The 22,861-nt window shown below is 42.3% G+C and overlaps 1 protein-coding gene and 1 non-coding gene across 3 annotated transcripts in view; one reads left to right on the top strand and one right to left on the bottom strand.

Annotated features, from left to right (window-relative positions):
• The first annotated feature begins 476 nt into the window (after positions 1-476).
• Positions 477-22,861, top strand: part of pdzrn4 (PDZ domain containing ring finger 4) — a 47,095-nt gene continuing 24,710 nt past the window's right edge. The window contains exons 1-2 of one of the 2 annotated variants that reach the window (XM_026146908.2): positions 477-762; positions 901-1,130. In XM_026146908.2, coding sequence (XP_026002693.2) covers positions 1,062-1,130 — 69 coding nt within the window. In that variant the 5' untranslated portion in view covers positions 477-762; positions 901-1,061. Of the gene's footprint in view, positions 1,131-22,861 lie in introns of both variants that reach the window. The other variant, XM_080291489.1, reaches the window with a different exon arrangement.
• Positions 22,491-22,563, bottom strand: trnak-cuu (transfer RNA lysine (anticodon CUU)). The gene has a single exon. It is a non-coding gene; the product is annotated as a tRNA-Lys (tRNA).

Below are 22,861 nucleotides of genomic sequence, written 5' to 3'. Positions count from 1 at the left end.
AATTATAGATTGAATGTTTGGTTGAGTATGTACACACAGAAAACTAACAAATGTACTTTACGGCATACAAACACAGATGCTAGTGCAGTCTGCACACTAGCGCTGTGCAATACTGCAAATTTTGATATTGGTCCGATACCAAATAAATGCAGGGCCAATATTACTGATACCAATACTGATACTGATACTTTTTAACATGTAAATAAGAGGGGGGGGGGGGGGGGGGAGTTGTAAATGTATATGTCTCTAAAGCAGTTTGGGTCACCTTCTGTTATTTAAAGTAATTTAACCCAATTTACTGGACTACATATCTAACTTAGAGCATAGATAATCGATCCAATCATGCAAGTATCAATACTATGGATATTGGGATCTGTCTGCCCACCTTTACTACACACACACGCACGCATGCATGCAGCCTGTCCTTTCCTTTGCTTACACGCAACAGCACTGATGTTCAGAATCTGACTCTTCCCAAGATAAGAGCAGTCCCCTCCTCTCTTTTTCTCCCAGCCCCCTTCTCCTTAAACAGCCAATGAGGATGCCATCTATTCATGAGGTGGAGTAGGAGCAGCCATGTGTAGGCAGCCTGCCACAGGAGGAGGTGTGACTCCATGAGCCAAAAGTGTGTGTATGCACAAGAGTGTGCTCACACTGAGAGAGGAGGTGGTGGAGTATAGAGAGTGGAGGGAGAGAGTGTATGTAGGCATGCAAGTGAGACTCCAGGGAAGGAGTGACAGGCAAAGAGGGGAAGAAAGCCAGGTGCGTTTCACTCATCTAATTACTGCTTCACACAACACAAAAACACTTACAAACACACACTCACTTCACAAACTGAAGGTAGTACTTCCAGAGCCTGCGTTGAAACAGTGAATTGAAACACGTGTGTGGTGCGCTCAGAGCGACAGAGGGGATCTCTGAGGATACACGGATGAGAAAGAGGTGTGGGGGAGCCAAGGAAGAGGAGCCCGAGTGTGTATCGCCCAAGGGGGAGTTCATACACACCGCAGACAGCACACACACTCCAGCGGGCACTCGGCACTGTTTCCCTGACAACTAGAATGGGCTGCAATTTGTGCACCTTGCAGAAACGGGAGGAACACTACAAACTGCTCTACGAGATCGCACAGGTAAGTGAGACTTGAAGGAGAGTGCGCTGGCGGCAGCGGAATAATCATTGCCATAAAGTTAATGACAAGCAAAGGTGACATTGTTAATGACGGTGTTTTAAAGGGATCGGGGTCAGGGTGAAACAAAAAAAACCTCAACAACGAGGATAAACTCAGAAAATTGAGAGCAAATCTAAGAAGGGGGGTATAGGAAAGAAGCCGGGTTGAGTGGGAAACCCGGAGGAGAAGAAAAAAGACAGGGTGCATGAGAGAGATGCACAAAAATGAGTTTCTTTCAAGCAAACAGGCAAAGAGCCAGTGGGTATATGTGTGTGTGTCTGTGTCTGTGTGTGTATTTCTTTACTCCATCAAAGTGAGTGAAGCTAGTTATTTCTCCTCAGTAGCAGGAGATGTGAGAACAAGTTCAGCTCTTCTTCCCGAGCTGGCTCCGGGGGAATTCATCACATCTCCTCTGACTGTGACTGTCTAGAAGCAATACAGTTCAAAGCACAGCCAGCAAATGTGTTCTGCTGTTTTCCTTTGTGTTGTTTGTCAGAAATGGACTTCTGTGACCTAACATATGATGGGATTTTTTCCTGTCTGCCGTCATGTTAAAAAAAAAAGGAATTGTTCCAATTTAATGCTCAAGTGAAAGTCCTAAAATATAGAGTGAGAAATAAAACACATGATTAAGAAATTTTAGATACTAATGATGACGGAAACCCTGCATTACTGTAAAATGTGGTGAATGAGTAACTTGTTATATTGTACAGTGCTTGGCTGGTGGGGTGAATCTGCTGAGGAAAAACATATAGCCAAAAATAAATATTTTCTTTGACTCATTTCAGCAGGTTTCAGGTGTTTAAGACAACTTTAAACAGCAAGTGAAGGTTGGATAACCTTGTAATTTTCAGTTGCACACTTTACATCACTGGGAGGAAACACATGTTCTGGATCATCTCTTTTGTCGGGAACAGTGCTGGCAAACATCGGGCCAAAATTCATTCATCATTTAGTATCTTATACTGTTACAGACAGCAGCGAAACTAGATACAGCATGATGAGACTGAGCAGTGTTGTTGCACGCCAGTTCCTTTTGCTATGTAAAATATACTGTAATCATATACTATCATCCAAAGTGTCAATCTGGAAAATAAATAAATAAATAAATAAATTAAAAAAAAAAAATAAAAATAAAAATATATATATATATATATATATATATATATATATATATATATATATATATATACACACATATATATACACATATATATACATGTACATGTGGGGTTCATACTTTAAATGTCAGCTTGTTGTCACTTAGTTGATGTTAATGATGTTTAATGACGACAAGGCAGCCGTAGGCGTCTTTGTTATGACCTCTCTAAAATGGAACAAATATACTGTCATTAACGTAACTTTCCACCACCGCATGATGCTGCTTTTATGAGCCTTATTCACAGCGCTGCAATCTCAAGCTCGTTATGCTTTCAAACTAAATGCCCCCATGCTTTTAATGAGGCGGTGGATGTTTGCGTTGTCTGCCTGGGTGGAGTGCAAGAAAATTGGTCACGTCAATTTAAGAGAAACTCTAGGAGGTTGCGGCTGCTTTTGTAGGAAACTGTTAATGGACTTGCACATACTTGCCAAAACAAAAGGCGTAGCTGTGATATGTTGGAACACTGAATGCAGTCAGTGCAGTCAGGATGTAGTCAGCAAAATTATAAGATTATGAGTATACAAGCATTTAAATCATACCCAGTTGCTGTCTTAAAAGTGTTTATATTTTTAGATTAGAGGATTGATGTCACTCTAAAGTTGCCAAGCAATGTGGTGAGCGGAGCCCATATAAAGCAGCGGTCCCAAACCCCCGAGTTGTTTGGTACCGGTCCGTGAGAGTTGAGGCTCAGGTGTGAAATTCATGGTTTTCAGGGTTTTTATTGGTTTTTAGCATTATTTTTTTAAATAATTTTTAGCGTTAACTTGGTTTCCCTGGGTCTTTTCCCGTGTGTTATGAATAAATCTTCTTTTTTTTTAATACCGGTACTGGTTTTATTTTGTTATATTTATCACCTTAAAGGCTGGTCTGTGAAAATATTGTCGGACATAAACCGGTCCATGGCGCAAAAAGGTTGGGGACCCCTGATATAAAGTAAATCAGGTGACTAGGGATTAAATTGCAATGGGTGGGACTAAAGCAACTACCAATGAGAGTGCAGGATACCGCTGATTGACATGTGACCTGATAGTACATATGTTGCAGAGTTACCCAGGTTAGCCCTGCGACAGACCTGGAAGGATAGATGGATACTTAGGCAACCAGATACTGAAATGTCCACAAGCAACTCCTTTCAAGGCAACGCAGGATGAGCGTGGACGTAGCATAATGCTTTCATAAAAAATCTAGCTGGAGTCTGGTTCCATGCACAGATAACACCATCATCTCTAAAACTCTAAATTCATGTACACAACAAATAAGAGCAATATTATTTGTTTCCATGTGCTTCCACTGCTCTTTGCTGCTAGCAAAATAGCTGCGGTCTTAAAAACCTGTAAGAACAGTAAATTGCCAATAAAAGATGGACATCAACATCGTGACATCATGGTTTATGGAGAACCATTTAACCCTTTAATGCCCGAATGATGAAATAATTGCCAAAAGATTTCTGGGGGTTGAAGGGGGGAAAAAAAATCACACTGATGATATAGAAGTTTTAAAAACCAAAAATCCTTGAAGCCACAAAAAGCCCTGAAGTTGAAGTTTAATATGAGGTACAGAATGTTACTCCTCTTTGCAGTCAGAAGGTAACCATGTCTGGCCATTAAAAAACTATCAGGTTTAAAGCCCGATGTAGGCTTGTTGTACACCTCACGATCTTTAAATTTCTTTTCAGAAGAAATTTCAAAAAGGAAAACTCCACAATTTCTTTTCTTCCTGTTTCAAATTCTTCTCCTGCAGTATTAATCCTGATATGGAGGGCTTTTTTCTGAGTGGCGACACCTATTGTTCATAAGATGACTGCAGTAAGTCTGGTGTGCCATCAAGTACCAACATAAATGATGAAGGGCTATGGTGACCATACGCCGATGATTTAACCAAGCCTGGTTTAGACCACCTTTCCTTCACTTTTAGGCCCAAAAGCTATATCTATCTTTATACGTCTACATTATAGACATGACATCATTCTGTTTGGCATAAGAGCAAATGCAACTCACTGATTATTACTGTTTTATATGACACAGATGCATTCATCCAAATGTCAGCAAGAGAACAAAAATGCATGTCTCCCAACCCTTTTTTTTTCGATTTGCAGTCTAGGACTGCACCACTTTCACGTTTCAAAAGGTTGGCATTGCTATGAATTAGCTTTCGAATGGCACCAAAAGTAAAATAAAAGAGAATAAGCCCACAGAACAGATAAATAAAGCATTTTTTAAAGTTAGAGCAAATGTAATATAAATCACGCAATTTGCATGGGGATTGGCTGGAACTAACACAAAAAGAAACCCCCATGCTTCCCTCCTATTTCAGCATCACACTATTGCCTAGGTCCTGGCACCATGGCAGATGTCCAAGAGTAATATAAGCCCCCCCCACCCCCCCACCCCCTTACTGTTAAACGCTCGGTGGTGTGCATGTGACAGTCGGCGGACACCTACAGTCCTCATTACCAGTGTGAAAGAAAGTGGAGGAAGAGAAAGATAGAGGGCTCACCAGGCAGTAAGTGTGTCAGTATGACTTTGTACCAAAACTTGAGGCTGAGGGGATTCTGCAAATCCAGAGAGACTCCTCAACAATCCCACTGTCTCTCCTCCTTTTATCATTCCAGACTCATTTCTTCTCCTTCCTATTTCATACTTCTCCTCTTCTGTAACCTTCATTAGTCCCGCTCTCCCTCTGACTGGCTCCCTCTCAGCAATCTGTTTCTCCCCTCTCTCATTTTACTTTGGCACATGCACAGCGCTGCAGACTTTAAATGTGTTTCTGTTCTGTTTTACTTCCAACAGTGCTACCCAACAGGACACCACCTGCTCATTAAACAAATGAAAAACTGAAGGATGCTTATAAGGTAGCTAAAGTGGGGCTTGGAACAGGTTCATAGTGTTACTGGACTCGTGTTTTGCATGAGTATTTTTGAAGATGTTGCGGTGCTATGTGTGTTGCACTTTTCATATTTAGTGGCCCTCTAGGTGGCTTTTGATTTTATTATTCAATTCAACTCGGTGTTTTTACATATATGCTCAAAATCACAAAAACAGTGATCTCTGGGTGTTTTATTTTGTAAGGTAACAGTGGGAAGGAAAAACACCCTTTTAAGAGGAAGAAACCTCTGGCAGAAACAAGCTTGGGGAGGGGCAGGGAGTGTGGGGAGGAAGACAGGACAAACAAAACACTGTGGAAGAGAGCCAGAGATCAATTATAGCTAATTTTTATTATGGAATAATGCTGTATAAACACATAGTCATTGAAAAAAGGCAACATTACTCCTACTGCAGTGTAATTAATAAAGGATTTTAGGGTCACCCGATCCAGCTCCAACTAATTTCTTTTGTCGTAGGATGTGTGAGTAACTATTAGTTTTGTTCATTAACTTTCTCTTAATTCAGATCCGGAAAGATGCTTACAAATCTTAGTGGACCAGCTCAAAAAAAAAAAGGTATTTGATGCTATGACTTCAACCTTAGGGAGATAAGTATGATCAGTTAAAGGACTGGTTATGCTAGTTTTAACTCTCTCTACTCCTTGAAAGTCTACTAGTAGTATTTAAGTTGTATTTCAAGCCTGTGCATTAGAAGTTAGTGAGGGTGGGCTCTGGCTACACAACTACACTACAAAAAAGCCCCAGAAACTATTCTAAGGTTGTCAAACCACATCTTTACTGATATACACTGATGTGTATCCATTAAGAGTACAGGGGAGACTGTGAAATGTCATCTTTATGGGGGAAAGAGTTAAAGGTCTAATAATAACTTCCTTTCTTATAAGAAGTTAGGAGTTAGATTGCCAGCTAGGTCACCAATTATGGCTGTCACTAAAACACCAAGCCCATACAACCACAATCTCCTGGTGTGACAGAGCCTTTAGGGACTATGCGGACGAAACACTTACAAAATAGATTGTAGCTATTTTGAAGTTATGGTAATGGCTTGCCCCTGAAAATGGTCATATTGTATAGTACATGGGAACAGAGGACTTCAGAACATTTCATTTAAAAAAAAATACATAATAGAGCATTTTAAAGGCCAATTCCAGATTTCAGCCTGCAGGCTTTGCTGCTGTGTGCTACACCAGTGGCTATCTGTGTTCAGACAGCTGCACTTTTCTGACAGGACTGCTGGCTGCTCGACCCCAGCTGCCCAGCGGCCGTTGGGAGATTTATGACTTTCGTCAGACAATTTACAATTCAGTGTTTCATTTGTAATTTTGTGCATGAGTGTGTCTGCACTCTCCCGCCACAGGACTCCATTCACTATGTTGCAAATGCCATTCTGCGAATTTTGCTTGTGGCTGTGTTAAATCGTTCTAAAGCCTCTGGCCTTCAGACTCTCATAGGGCCTGTGCGCTTTGTGCTTTTAGTTGTAGCAAAGTCAGCACTATTTTACCAGACAATACTGACTGTGTGTGTGTGTGTATATATATATATATATATATATATATATATATATATATATATATATATATATATATAATATACACACACACACATATATGATGCGACAGCCATTTGCAACCTAGTGCATTATTCCCTCATCTACATAATCCAAGAGTGTTTGCAGATACACTCCTGCTGTGTAAACCCTCTAAATAGATGTACATATTGTACATAGTCCTGCAAATTTAACTAACCTGCCTTTTTTTGTTTTGCTTTCTTTGTCCCACCCTGTGATTGTGTATTCCACCCTAATTTCCACCTGTATTTTTATCACTCAGTCTTCCTTGTGTGTATTTATAGCCTCACGTCTTCCTCCGGCCTTTGTCAGCTTGCCTGGTGTTCCTGCCTTTTTCCTTGCCTGGCTTTGTTGATCTCACAGTTTGTCACTGTTCTTTGTGCTTACTTTTTGTTTTCATTTTGGATTTTGCCGTACCTTATCCCAGCTTTTGTGTTTTCCTGGATTCTTGATCAGGCCCTACTAAAGACTCCTTTTATTTTCTCAACATGCCTGTCTGCGTGTTTACATTTTGAGCCTTTTTTGAACTGTAAAGCACAAACCAAGTAGTTTGTATTGTTTTCAATTGTATTTGCACACAGAGATGACGTACAGACATGAGCAGGATACAAAACTCAAAAAGTCACCTGTGATTTCATTCAATGAAGAACATTCAGCCCATTATTTTATTTCAGTCCAGTGTAATGAGACACTTAACTTCTGTCAGTGCGCCCCAGGGCAGCTGTGGCTACAATGTAGCTTGCCATTGCCAGTGTGTGAATGTGTGTGTGAATGGGTGAATGACTGAATGTAGTGTAAAGCGCTATGAGGTCCTTAGAGACTGAGTAAAGCGCTATACAAATGCAGGCCATTTACCATTTACCATTCTAATGGCTGATACACGTGTATTTCTATTTGCCACTAAACAAGAAAATCTATAAGAGTGCATTCTGGCAAGAAAATAGTAAAGGTTAATTAAAATTACAGTTAAAACAGCTAAGTATAGTTAAAGTGCGGTTTGGATTAGTTAAAAACAAAGAAAAAACAGTCTTGTAGATTAGATGCTATTTTGTGAACTGTGCATGCCATTGTTTTTCCTTTATTGATACTGCACTCTTGAACCTGTAAAATAACATGGGGCAGTTACTCTGCATGAGTGCCTTCATTTAAAATAATTACACCCAGCAAACACCCCTGAACTGAAGGTTCTGTGGTGCAAAAGCAAGCCTGCAACAAACGTAGTCAGAAGGTCACTTTGCTTCAAAGAGTGATCCAGACAAACCCACTTTTACAAAGCAAGAAATATTGTTAATATTATTGTAATAAACAAAGCAAAATGTATTTTCTCATATAATACATCTCTGACTGACAACTCATGAGGTCATGAGATGGTTGTAATCAGACAACCAGTTGGGGAATACTCATTTTTTCCAGTAACCAGTAATTACTAGTTGGTAACTGGTACCAGTGGGCTTATGTAAAAGGAGCCTTAGGTAAAATTCTGAATATTAAAGGTCACAAGCACAAGTCCAGTACACAGTGAGCAAGATGTTTTCTTTGTTTTCTTTTGCCTGAACTGATAAAAAGAACTACTACTAAAAATAATACTAGAAAGTCCAGTCAGGCAGTGATGTAGAATCACAGATATTGGCACTTTTTTTCTTTTGGGAACCTAAATGTTTGCTGAGCACTGGTATAATAAATAAGCTAGAAAAACAGATGATGCCACTGAGCAGTAAATAGTCATTCAGAAAAGCCTTTTAACAACAGAGAGAAGCAGTACAGTATGTGAGGCTTCCATACCGTTCACACCCTTGTTATCGCACTTCATCGTCTCGGTTATAGCACCTTGAAGTTACATTTGTCCATTTCCCCTATTTTTTAACTAGGGCAGCCTTTTTTGCAGGCACACCCTCCAGAGACAGATGCTGTGCCTCATGTCCAGCCTGTTAGACAGCATGAAGGGGGCTACATATTCACCCCTTTCCTCCTGCCACCACCTATGGTATCCAGCGAGTGCCACAGAGCAAGCGAGGGTGTGGTCAGACCCACACAGCCGTCACCTCCATATGGCCAAATCCGACCTCAACCGTGACTTCATCCCGCCGGTGTTGCCTGCGAGGTCGGAGCTTCTTCTCAACCAGTGTAGCGATGTTCATAGGTGAACATGATCAATGAAGTTGCACTAGGTGGAATACACATAACATAGAGGTCTGGGATTTACTAAAAGGTGGCATCGGTGATGAATGTAATCTTCTGCTGCCAGGCTTCAACTTTTATTGATGTGTTTGGGCCAATAAATGAGTCCCAGAGGAAGAAAACAGTTTCCTTATCAGAGGAGCACAACACACATGCTTCTTTTGTCTATATCTGTCTCCTTGATGGGATTTCGAGCTTTCGCAGGAAAGTATCGGCTGAACTGACCTTTCCATTTTTTTTCTTGCATTTTTTGGGCCCAACAAGTTGTCTGTCTGACTGTGTGGGTCACTGAGTTTGACCTTTCCACCTGTGACTGTAATTCCACTTGACAAGTCTTTCTCTCTCTCAAACACACACACACATGCACAGTTATGTGCACTTGCTGTGTGTAGTCAGAAAAAGAGAGGTCTCTGTGCTGAATCAGTGTGTACCTGCAGGATTGACAGCTTTTATGATCTGTCAAATTAATTAGCATGACTTGTATTTCCAAAAAAACAAACAAAAAAACACGTTAATCTAGTATTATGGAAATGAACTCTGCTGCTAAAGACAGATCATCTGGTGTCTTCCATCATGGTTATAGTTGCTCATTGGTGCACAGCATGGTGATAATACCACATGATTTAGAGGTGCATATGGCCTCGTCGCTGGCGCTGTGGGTAGCACGTCTTCTGGTCGCCGGCCAAAAGTGGAAACAGGAAACGGGCGATCATTCAGTGCCAGTTTAATACAGTAAACAGCGTCCTTGTGTCGCACGAGAAACAAATGAAATAGGTGGGATATCTTTGATAATAAATACAAGTATGTGTGTCTGTGTGTGAAGCTTAGCAGATTGTGGTGGACTGAAGCATAAGCGCATTTAATGTTCCTTTTTCTTTCTTTGTGCATCTGTGAGCAAACATGCTTTTGTCCCTGTGTTTGTGTCTGAGGGGGAGTCACAAAGTCAGGGGAAGACAGGTCCAGTGTGTGTGGTGGGGGAGGTTGCGGGGGCAGTAAGAGTTGTCGTTTCGCACCACCGGCCAACAATCTCCCCCTGTGTTGGCTCTGATAAGCCCAGGATGAAAGCCCTTTCTGTGGGCAGAGTGACACTCCTCGCCTCCCTCCCCCTGCAGCCCCTCCAGACGAGGCAAAGAACGCACACATGACGCGCGTACACCCAACTACACAGCACGGAGGTAGATATGCCTATTTGCGTATCACACAAGCAGAATCGCAGAGGCCATCCATTCACCAGCTTTACTGCGTTTGTTCCCCTCCATTTTCACGACTGTGTAAAAATGTCATTCAAGCCCTCAGCATCTGACAAGAGGACTTATCAGTTGTTATCAGCCTTTCCCTGATTACCATACTCACTGATCAGCCAAGTGGCCTGGACAAGATAGAGGGAAAAAAGGGTGAGGTGGAGGTAAAATTGGAAGCGGAAAGCCAGCATGAGAGAGAATGAGGCAATTGAAAGCAAGGAAATGTGAGTTGTCCATCAATAAGTCTCCAAATTCTCCTGATTTTTTCCCTTGTTAACCTCGCCCTCTCCAAAACACAAAGTGTCACCCTCGTCCTCCCCCCATCACTTATCAGTCACCAGACACTGTTTCAAGTCCGTTCCGTTTGGCTGCTCCTGTCTGTCTTTTTGCCTGTTTGTCGCTGTCTTTCTATCCGACTCATTAATACACTCTGGCATAACCCCACCGTCGGAGGTGGCATGGATTTTCTGTAGACCCTGGAAGGAAGAAGATAGCAGTGGAAGACACAGAGGCAGCCTGTCATTCACGTGTGGCACAGAGAGCCAGTAATTTTGTCTAGTCTCAGTGTGTGTGTGTGTGTGTGTGTGTGTGTGTGTGTGTGTGTGTGTGTGTGTGTGTGCTGTCAGCCAATGACTGTTATACAGTCTGAAGTCAACCTTGTGCCAGAATAACCCAATAATACACCTTATGGCCACACGCTGCAGGCTATGTTTTGTCAGGTTAGACAGATGTTATGACGAACCATCTGGAGCTGTTATGGATATGTTGCAGGCGTTTGCTCCTACACACTGCTGAGAAAAATGCACACATACGCGTGAAATATGCAGAAAATACTCCTCCAGACACTCGGCTGTCACAGCAAGGGGGGGGCACTGAAACACAACTTCTGAGACATAAAAACCTCACAACCTCCATGTTAGTGTAAAATCTCTCTCGGTCTTTGGAGAAGTTCATTGGCAGAGAAGGTGTGATTCTCATCTGAGACCAAATTTAAGTCATACTTTTAATAGTCAAACATCCTCTTTTTTCCCTTTAATTTCATTGCCGGGAATTTCTCAAGTTTGCGGGATCATAATATCCACTGCAATGTTTTTCTTTCACGGCCTCCGTGTCGTCTGCTTGGCAGCATGGTGTCTGCATGTGTCTCGAAGACGCTGTTAGCGGTGTGCTTAAAAATGCAAATGGACTGTTATTGTTTCACAGTCAAGTGCGTTTTGAACCCACGGGGTGTATCCAAGGTCCAGGTGGTCTAGAGGGAGATTAGGTTACAGCTGGGAGATGGTGTTGAATTCCCACTTAACCAACTCGGGTTTAGGAGTCATTAGGCCCACTCAGAGCCTGGCATCGAGTCCAGTTACAGATAGAATAACACTAAACCATCTGCATAGTGGGGGGGTGTAACCATAAGCCTTATGCTGAGATGGGAAATGCCCTCTGGATGGCAGAGTGGCTGAAGCTCTGCTGTTGTTGTTGTTGTTGTTGTTTGTTTGTGCGAATATATATTAAGAGGTGCTTGTTGTGATTAGGGAATGCGTGTCAACCAGTCTCACCAGCTTTTGTGCTGTAATACAAACCAACTCTCTGTACAGTTAAAGGCTTGTGAAAAAAGTGAAAAACAGTTCACTACATCTGCTGTTATTGCAATGACAGATAGAAACCTGAGGATGTTACGATCTGACGTTTCTCTGTGCTTGCAAGTGTCTTCATGAAAAATTAACAAATGCCCAAAGTAAAAAAAGACTTATACGTATGTTTACACACCCGCCCGCGTTTATGGTCTGGACTTTGATAAGCGTAAGACTAGAAATCCTTCTTTTGGAAAATTTGTGAAGAGACAGGAATCCCTATTTGATAAAACTGCCACACTGGTGTGTGTCTATCTTTGTGAGGGCACTGATCAGTGTAATGTATTCCCTAGCGTCTTAGCTTAACCTCAACAACCCCAGCTGTGTCTAACCCCAACCTTATTCCAAGCTTCACCCTAACACCAAATCAGTGTGAAAACATGACCTTTTTCCCAAGACGTCCAGTGATATGAAACAGAAACTTGTACCTGTAGAAACTGTGATAGCTAGGCATGACTAGGCACCCAAAGCCCACTTGACTGTTAACTCCGGATCTTTCAGAATCAGAATCAGAATCAGAATCAGAATACTTTATTGATCCCTGGGGGAAATTATTTTTTGTTACAGTGCTCCATTTTAAACCAACATTAAGACAAGACAGACAATACGCTAACTAAGAATAGTACAATATATACATATATATACATACATACATAAGTCACTTATAAATAAATATTTGGAAAAGAAACATGTGTAGTTGTAGCAGCAAACAGTGTGTTAAGTGGATGCGTTGTACAGGGAGATGGCCACAGGCAGGAATGATTTCCTGTGTCGTTCAGTGGTGCTTTTCGGTAATCTCAGTCTCTCACTGAACGAGCTCCTGTGACTGACCAACATGTCATGGAGTGGGTGGGAGGTGTTATCCAACATTGTCTTTATCTTGGACAGCATCCGCCTCTCCGACACCACCTTGAGGGAGTCCAGCTCCATCCCCACAACATTGCTGGCCTTACGGATCAGTTTATTAAGTCTGTTGGCATCTGCGACCCTCAGCCTGCTCCCCCAGCATGCAACAGCATAGAGGATCGCACTGGCCACCACAGACTCATAGAAAATCCTCAGCATTTTCTGGCAGATGTTGAAGGACCTCAGTCGCCTCAAAAAATAGAGACGACTCTGGCCCTTCCTGTAAAGTGCTGTGGTGTTTTTAGCCCAGTCCAGTTTATTGTCAATGTGTACTCCAAGGTATTTATAGTCCTCCACAATGTCAACACTGACCCCCTGGATTGAAACAGGGGTCAAGTGTTTCCTGGTCTTCCTGAAGTCCACGATCAGTTCCTTGGTCTTTGCCACGTTGAGCTGCAGATGATTCTGCTCACACCACGTGACAAAGGAGTCGACCACAGCCCGGTACTCTGTCTCATCATCCCTGCTGATGCATCCAACCACTGCAGAGTCATCAGAAAACTTCTGAAGATGGCAGGTCTCTGTGCAGTGGCTGAAGTCTGTGGTGTAGAGGGTGAAGAGGAAGGGGGAGAGGACAGTCCCCTGTGGTGCCCCTGTGTTGCTAATCACCTTGTCAGACACACACTGTGGGAGACGTACATATTGTGGTCTTCCTGTCAGGTAATCAACAATCCAGGACACCAGAGAAGCATCCACCTGCATCGCTGCTAACTTATCACCCAGGAGGGTCGGCCTGATGGTGTTGAAAGCACTGGAAAAGTCAAAAAACATGACCCTCACAGTGCTCGCCGGCTGGTCCAGATGGGTGTAGACACGATTGAGCAGGTAGATGATGGCGTCCTCTGTTCCGAGACGAGGCTGATAAGCGAACTGAAGGGGATCCAGATGTGGTCTTACTATGGGTCGCAGCTGGTCCAGGATGAGCCTTTCCAGGGTCTTCATGATGTGGGAGGTCAGTGCCACGGGCCTGTAATCCTGGGGGCCACTGGGACGAGGCGTCTTTGGTACAGGGACGAGGCATGATGTCTTCCACATCACCGGGACCCTCTGCAGACTCAGACTCAGCATAAACAGTTTATGAAAGACTCCACACAGCTGGGGGGCACAGGCCTTGAGGACAAGGGGACTCACTCCGTCTGGTCCAGCAGACTTGCCTGAGTGAAGTCTCCTCATTTGCATCTCAACCTGGTATTGAGTGAAGGTGATGGGTGGGGGAGGGGTGTCAGGAATCTCACAGGAGGCAACATGTGAAGAGAGAGGCTGGCACAGTGGTGTGGCTCTGGATTCCAGGCTGACTGCAGGTGAGGTTGTGGGGGTGGGAGCAGACACTGTGGTGTCGAATCTATTGAAAAACAGATTCAACTCGTCGGCTCTATTCTCACCTCCCTCAGCTCCCCTGCTGTTGGTTGGCCTGAATCCAGTGATGGTCTTCATGCCCCTCCACACCTCTCTCATGCTGTTCTGCTGGAGTTTCCACTCCAGCTTCCTCCTGTAATTGTCCTTAGCCTCTCTGATCTTGTCCTTTAGTAACACCTGGACCTTCCTCACCTCCTCTTTGTTGCCCCCTCTGAAAGCCCTCTTCTTGTTGTTGAGGAGGGCTTTGATGTCCTTAGTCACCCACGGCTTGTTATTTGGGTAACAATGAACAGTCTGAGCTGGAACAATGGAGTCGGTGCAGAAAGTTATGTAGTCTGTGATACACTCAGTAAGCCCATTGATGTCCTCGGCGTGAGGCTCACAGAGTGTTTCCCAGTCGGTCACCTCGAAACAGCCCTGTAGTTCCGCTATTGCCTCCTCTGACCACCTCCTAACAGTCCTGGTGGTCACAGGTTCCCTCCTCACAATTGGCACATAGCGGGGGGTGAGGTGAATCAGGTTATGATCTGACCTACCAAGTGGGGGGAGGGAGGAGGAGCTGTATGCATCCTTGACGTTAGCATACAGTAAGTCTAAAGTTTTCTCTCCCCTGGTGGGACAGTCCACATATTGTTTGAATGTTGGTAGTGTATTGTCCAGTGATACATGGTTGAAGTCACCCGAGATCACAATAAAGGCACTCGGGTGCTGAGTCTGTAGCCGAGCTATGGCAGAGTGGATAGTGTCACATGCAGCTGTGGGGTTAGCAGAGGGGGGAACATAAACAGCCACCAAGATGACGTGAGAGAATTCCCTGGGTAAATAATACGGCCTGAGTCCAACAGCACACAGTTCAGTGTCCGGGCAACAAATCCTTTCTTTGATTGTTATGTTGGCAGGGTTACACCACCGGTTGTTAACTAAAACAGCAAGCCCACCTCCTTTACGCTTACCGCTAGCGATGCTGTCCCTGTCCGCCCGAACAGTGTGGAAGCCTTCCACGGAAGCATTCTCATCGGGAATGACCTGGTGCAGCCATGATTCGGTGAAACACATCAGGCTACACTCTCGGTATTCCCTCTGACTCCGTACCAGTGCTGAGAGCTCGTCGATTTTACTTGCCAACGATCGCACATTTCCCATCACGATAGACGGCAGACATGGTTTAAACCTCCTCCTCGCTTCGAGCCTCCGCTGTCTCACCGTCACCTTTTTTCTTCTCTTCTGTCCTTGACCTCTGCATCCCCGATGTGTTTTCCTCCAAATTTCAGCTGGTACTTCTGCGGGCACTTCTGCGGGCCTGGCCAGCGAGCCGGCCGGCATCAGGGCGATCAGCTGATCTCTGGAGTAAACAGTCCGTGCGTGTAGGAGATGTGCCGCGGTCCCGTTCCATGATAAAAGGAACAGTTCCACGGCCACCAGAAGAACAAAAACTCTCTCAATCCACATGATTGAGTAAGAGATAGAAAACGGAGGAAAATACAAGTCAGAAAAAAAAAAGAATACGTAAGAAAAAAGAGCTAAACTAAGAGAAAAGCAGGAGCGACTGTAACAGGCTGCACGCTGGTTGGCGCATGCGTATCACTTGGTCTTAATCAGTTGAAAGCTTGTTTTTATTGTCATTGAGAGTAAATAAACTTAAGTAGAGACTGTCTTGTAAAAGGATGTTACCAAGATCTTTGAAAAGATGTTGATTATTTTTGGAAAAATACAGCACTGTGGAAAAGTCTTGAGCCACCCCTCATTTCTTCATATTGTACTTGAGGGGGTGGGATATAGTTGTACATAGGAAATACACCAGGAAAAATGAAGATACATTATATAAGGCCAAAACAAAATTTAAACAGTTCTAATAAATTTGAAAGTCAATATTTGGTATGACCACCTCGTTTCTTCAACACAGCCCGAGTTCTCTTAGGCAGCTGTCTTCTTCAAATGAATCTATGATTGATAAATGGTAAATGATAAACGCTGGTTTTTATATATAGCACCTTTCTACTCTTCCTGAGCCCTCAAAATGCTTTATACAAAATGCCTCATTTACACGAGCATTTTATTCAGTGCTTCATAAGTTTTACACTCCAATGGATGCATTGAGGAGAAACTTGGGGTTAGTGTTCACCACCCGAGTATATTTGGCATGCAAACTGGAGCAGGCAGGAATTGAACCACCAGCCTTGCAAATTGCAGATGATCTGTTCTACCTCCTTACTACATCCACCCTGAAAGTGAGTTGCATTGTGTGCTTTTCTATCCATGATGCTTTTATTGCATTGAGATCACTGTCATGCTGGAAACTGAAGCCTTCATGAATCAGATGCTTTCCAGGTGGTATGACATGGTGAATTGTAGTCTGATGGTACTTATCTTCCTAATTCCATCAATATTGACAAGTTCCCCACTACCCCTTGGAGAAATGTAGCATCACAGTGTTTTCTAATTTTTTTTAAGTACACAGCATGTCGAAATATGCATGCTAATAGCTAATAGCTCTTTGGCACCTTGCTGGTACAGAAATACTATTTTACGCTGTCAAACTGTGTTAGCGTTAGCATTTTTTATAGATTTAACAAAAGAAATGTGAACAACTGGTGTTTTTGCAGCAGGCTTCTAATGACAAGGTGTCTAAAGATCTAAAGATACACAGAAAACTGGGTTGTTTTTTTTTTTGTTAAGTTGTTCATTATAGACACAACACTAATTCATCTCTTATTCATAGATCAGCATTAAGTGGCTTAACAAACAAAAAGCCTTTTGAAAATGGTCAAGTACAAGGACTGGACTGAAAATCAGTGAAAAAGCTGAAGTCAATGAAAGACCAGTTTAAAAATTCCAATAAAATTGTTCTTTTTGAAAGGAAAAAATACAAGAAAGTGAAAGGTGAGTCAAGCTTTTTTCACAGTACTGTATAGGTCCACAAACTACACCAGGGGTGTCAAACGTATGGGCCACAGGCCGGAAATAGGCCACCAAAGGTTCAAATCCAGCGTGCTGGAGAAGGAAGGCATCAATTTTGGATTTTTACACCAGGACGCTCATCATGATAGAGGCTGTCCTAGTGCTTAATTTCATCCGAGCATTAGCCACCGTTTAACCACTTAGAGACAACATATGCATGAATTTTAGCATTAGGTTAAAGGAACTGTGTTTCCAGTGTGTTTAGTTCAGCTCCTCTAAAGCTGATGATCAAGGCTCATGTTGTGGATGCACTTCTTCATGCAGGATACTAGAAAGCAACCCTATAAGTAATAACAGCTTTCACAACAGACCCCTTGTTGGGGAGAGCGGCCTTAAAAAACATTTTTCACTCTCTGTAGGAAAAATAACACAAAGCAACCCAGTTTGTGCCAAGAGCTGCATTGTTCAAACAACTGCTTTTGTACCTTTGAAACAAATATAATATTTCACACAGCTACAGCAAGCCCTTTTCAGGCCAGGTCATAGATCGTTTAAGGCATGACCTGTGCTGTAGCCGTTCTTGTGAGGAGAGATAAACAACATGGAGCAAAAAGATGAGCGAATGTGTTCTTACTCAGTGAGCCATCATTGTTACAACATGCTTCACTGCCTTGTTATTTAGAAACTCATATGAATCAGATATGCAACACATTTTGAGAAACAATGATCTGATTTAGCGAGTCAGTTTGAAATTCGGCACAGCCCCGGCCACTAATCATCATCCGCCTTATATTATGTTGGTGGCAAACGTGATTAGATATTCACTCAGTCATATTGCAGACGTACACTCTACTGCCTGAAATGGTGAATACAGTTTAAGCCTTGATTAAGCTGGGTCGAATGAGGGGTAAATTGCACCACAGTGCGTCTCTCACTTAACTAACCAGCCATGCTTTTGGATGGAAGTATTTTTCATTGCTGGAAGGAGCTCTTCTCGCCCGCTCACAGCTAGTGAAGTGTGAAGTCGTTTTTCTTCCCCACCAAAGGGCGGACCGAGCGAGCTTCATGTGATGAATAATGCTAATGTGTTAGGTGCTTCCAGTGTGCATAAACATGCATCACTTTAAAATGAAATAGGCTAAAATTCGGTAGGAGGAGGGAAAATGTTAAGTTCACACTCTAGGCTTCTTTAGAGGAAAGAAAAAGACTTAATTTTTATGCAAAAAGCAGCACATAAATCTTTGATTTTTACTGCTCCCCAGTAAAATGATTTTACTTCCCAAGCTTTAACACTTCTGCTAATTATGCCCTCTGCATCCAGCTTCCTTCTTTTTGGGCTTTTTTTTTATTTTTTTGCCTTCAACCACATTTTTGCCCATGTGAATAACTAAGACTCACAGCAAGTCTGCTTCAGTAATGATGCCTACTTCCTGAACATCTCATATTTTATTTAAACATACATACATCACAAACGTCATGGCAAAACAAATATTAAATATCTTGTTGTTAATCGCCAATCAATTAACAAATGATGTTGATATTTTCTTCTGCAAAATCCTGCAGAAAAATCTATGTTAGTTGGGTAGATGTTTGTCACTACTTGCTTCAGTTCAACAAGAGGCTAATTTCCGACAGATGTCACAGTCAGCCTTGGATTTCTCTGTGTCTCTTAGCTGATAATGAATATGGTGTCAGTTCCTTGAACCTGTTAAAACCCTAACAATGTTTCTGTATGGCTAACCCATAGCTATGGGGTTGAGTACACACAAGACAATAAAAACAAAAGGGTCCTCGAATGGAACGTGGCCACACTTAAAGGTATGAGGCTGGACAAGTTCTAATTATTTCTTATCCCACATCATTTTTTGAATACTATACATTACATCCTTTAATCCTTAAAAAAAAATAATAACACTCATAATACTTAGAAGACTTAATATTTACTAGTTTCCCTAGTAAAAGTGAGAATCATAACAAAAACAGTGGTTATTGTTCAGTTTATAGAAGAAATGAGTCGACATTGGTTTAGGAGAAATGATTTGCCTGGTTTATGATTAATGCCATAAATATTAAAGTAGAAATGCTGTAATCTGATGACTTGTTTTGCTATTTGAAAAGGGCTTTCAAGGATAAAATTGTGCAAGAAAACGAGGCCATCTTCTTCTTTCCAGCTGCTTCTTTCATGGGTTGCTCCAGCAGATCATCTGCCAGCATCTCACCCTAGCCCCTGCATCTTGTTTTGTCTCACCAACCCCTCTGCTTGTCCTCCTTCACTACATCCACAAACCTTTTCTGTGATCTTCCTCGTTTCCTTCAAAATCTTCAAAATGTGGCTGGGTTTGCATGGTATTTAGTAACTAAGTGAAATCCAGACTCAACCTTTTCTAAATTTCAAAATTATGCACATACAGGAGTGTTGTTACATTTTCTCATACAGAAGTGTTACATGTAACCTCTTTGTGAACTCAACCGTCTGGATGAATTATTAGGGTCTAATCGGTGACCCCGAGAGCCTAATTCAAACTCATTGCTAGTACGTATCAAGGGGCTGGAGGAAGGGGCGCTCTTTTGTTAAGCTCGGCTCGCTGGCTGTTGTTTTAATGGCAGATGAGAGATTAATGGCGATCTAATGGCTGTGGGGAGGACTCAGAGCAACAATAGAGTCCTGCTACAGTGCAGCCCCGAGTACATTAGCCAGTCAGAACAGCTATCTGCTATAAACACACACGCGTGAAATGCACACATGAAACTATTCACTTATTCTCCAGGCACCCAGACACATTCATATGTACAGATACACGAGTGAAAAGGATTCACACCGCATTTATTGATTTGTCAGTAAAGAAGTTTTGCAGTCATCCATCATCAGCGCATCCCATCTCATCACGAGCAAAACAAACAGAGCTAATTCTCAACCCGGCAACCCCCCAGTGTGACAAAAGGAGGCTAATTTATGCATTGGCGACATGGTGTGCGGGGAATAGGAGCGTGGCAGTGGGGTTGGATGCTCACTCTTGGATCGTGGTAATTGTGATTTGGTTGCTAGGATGTTGAGGGTAATGAATGTCTTGTTGATGCAGTTTGTAATAACCCGTGCCATCCCTGGCTGCTTGAGGACACAGAGCCTATTAGTTAAACACAGACACATTGGCCCTGCCATGATGTATGAGCCCACCATCTAGAAGGCATTAGTCATTTTATGAGAGAAAATAAAGTAAACTGCCAGGTTAGAGTAGGTGCTGAATAAGAAGCAAACCTCTTGACTCTTGCCACTAGCTTTTTTTAATCATCAGGTAGAAACTGAATGAAAGTATCTTTTAATTGAAGCTGAAATAGCTTGGATTGTCTCAGGGATGATACAGCAGGAGGCTGTTTTTTGAAACTGTAGCTCACACTCTGTCTTATGAATAAAATATTTTTTCCCCCAAAACGCACAAAATAAGGCAAATCATGTTTCATTCTAAGGCTGAATCAGTAAGAAGGATCTGTATTCATGAAGCCTAATTGAAAGGAAGCCCGTCTTGCATATAGAAGTGGTACAAAGAGCAGGAAATGAGATGGTTCTTAATGCATTCCCTGACAGATGATAACCTCTGATTTCCCCCCACTTACATCAGAAAACTGCTGCTTGGGATGACAGTCACAAGTCAACACTCTCTGATGTCTGCGTGCATGTTTTACTGCTGGTGTTGGTACACCGGGGTAGGAAAAGATAGACGTGTGGAGCGAGAGAGGAGAAAACCCTTGAAATACTCGAAAAAAGAACAAAAACAGAAACACAGAGATATGCGGCATCTGTTTATAGCAACTTCGGCTATATAGAATCTATTTTTAACCTTTTAAATCAAATTGAAATGGGTTATATGTCGACAAAAAGACGGGAAAAATACCTAGACTACAAGATAAAGAAAATCAGTCCACTGAAAAGAATTTAACAAATAAAAGTACTGATTATATCATATCAGCCATTATAAATAAAACAGAAGCAAACAACTGCTGTCAGCATTGTATTAACAGTAGGGAGAAATTGTGTGAAACCATCAACAAGTACAATCAAAAGAATATAGAGTACCATACAAATTGTGTACGAGACGACTGATGACAAAAGTTTGTAGGATTTTTTTCTTAAAGCTGAATATGATATAAACACAATCCTTTTGTAAGTGGATTTTCTGAACTATTTCTTTATATTCATCCTCCATAGCTGCTCGTCAGTGGTCAAGTGCTATTCGTGACAGTGGGGCTGTAAAAAGATGTCCGCTAATGCTCATGTTGACAGATTTGTGACCCTGTTATTTTTTTGTTTTTTGGTTTTTTTTGTGAGCAGCATTAAACTTGAAATCCTCTCTAAATGACAGTAAATCACAAAGGTATTCAACACCTTTAAAAACTAATTTAGCGTGCACTGATGAGGTGCATATTTGAAAAAGGTAACACCCTATCCTTCAAAATGTATCTGTATATGTAAAATCTGTATGCGAGGATAAAGCTACTAACACACTGGAAGCGATTTCCTCTTCTCTTTGAAGTTGACGGCTTGTCGCTTGCGGACAGTCTATGTTTCAGTTGCCAAGGTAACCTTCTAATGTGTTTACTACAAGGTCATATGCTATTCTTCACAATCATTGGTAGTCACGTCAGTCGATCACCTGGAAGTAGAGAAAAGTTTATCTTAAGCCCCGCCCACTTCCTGTTGCCTGCGCTTTTTTGCCTATAGTTGCCTTAAAGCCTAATTTGTCTGTTCAGCAGGAAACGCACTCTACCTACAGAGAAAACTCCAATCATATGACCCCCTATGAGCAAGCACTTAGCGACAGTGGGAAGGAAAAACTCCCTTTTAACAGGAAGAAACCTCCAACAGAACCAGGCTCAGGGAGGGGCAGCCATGATCAGCTGGCGTTGAAGGGAGGGAGACAGAATTTTTGCTACAGAAAAAAACGAAGAAAAGTGTAGACTGCAGCTCATGTCTCTGCTTTTTGTGCCATATTTATTTACTGTTTGTTTTGATGCTTCTCCCCGTTCCCAGTGAACTCCACTCATGCTCCTTGTCCTATACTTGCCCATTTATCAACCAATCAGCATTCAGCAGATGCATATGGGAGGTGTACTTGGTGAAAACCCCACTCTGCTCAATGGCCAAATGAAAATGTATACGGGAGCGGACACATTTACGGAACCTTAAATTACACTTCGCAGAATGTCATTCACTTCCTATGGTCACCACATCACTGTGAAATGCTTCCAGTTTGGATGTAGCTTAAGATTCTTGGTTTCTGTTTGTCAACTGAGCTGAATTAACCAATCTTATTGGAGCAGAGTTTAGAGCAGAAAAAGATCCTGTCAAGAGAAGGTGGAAATGCAAAAACAAAACCATCAGAAAAAGAATACTTTGGAGAATCTCTGAGGAAGTTACGTAAAGAATTCGCAGCAGTGAACTAAATGGTTTTTTTGAGATTACAAGGGAAAGATGGACCAAACTCTATCTTCTGTACTTAAAACAGCTTCCCCCAACGTGGGGATCGAACCCACGACCCGGAGATTAAGAGTCTCATGCTCTATCGACTGAGCTAGCCAGGCTACACCTGCAAACCATTACCAACACTTTCCAAGCGCACTAAGATCCACATGGCTCCAAGTGATGTAAATTTGTGAGAGGGAAGGTCTGTGCAGACATCCCTGTGCCCATCAGTTTTTCTGAGTGTGCAGACTTGTCTGCGGAGACTTTACATTATACCCTTACAACTGTGCAAGTGCCCCAGGCAGCAGATATACACCAGGATTAACTACAACATCCTTCATGTCTCCAGTTGTCCTTGCCAGTGTCCACAACAGATTGTAATCAAAGGTTAAGTCATCAAGATATGGTTGAAGGATT

The sequence above is a fragment of the Astatotilapia calliptera genome, chromosome 17, assembly GCF_964374335.1.
Source record: "Astatotilapia calliptera chromosome 17, fAstCal68.1, whole genome shotgun sequence".
Classification (NCBI taxonomy): domain Eukaryota; kingdom Metazoa; phylum Chordata; class Actinopteri; order Cichliformes; family Cichlidae; genus Astatotilapia; species Astatotilapia calliptera.
Note: the sequence above shows the minus strand (reverse complement) of the source record. Positions and strands in the feature narration are given on the sequence as shown.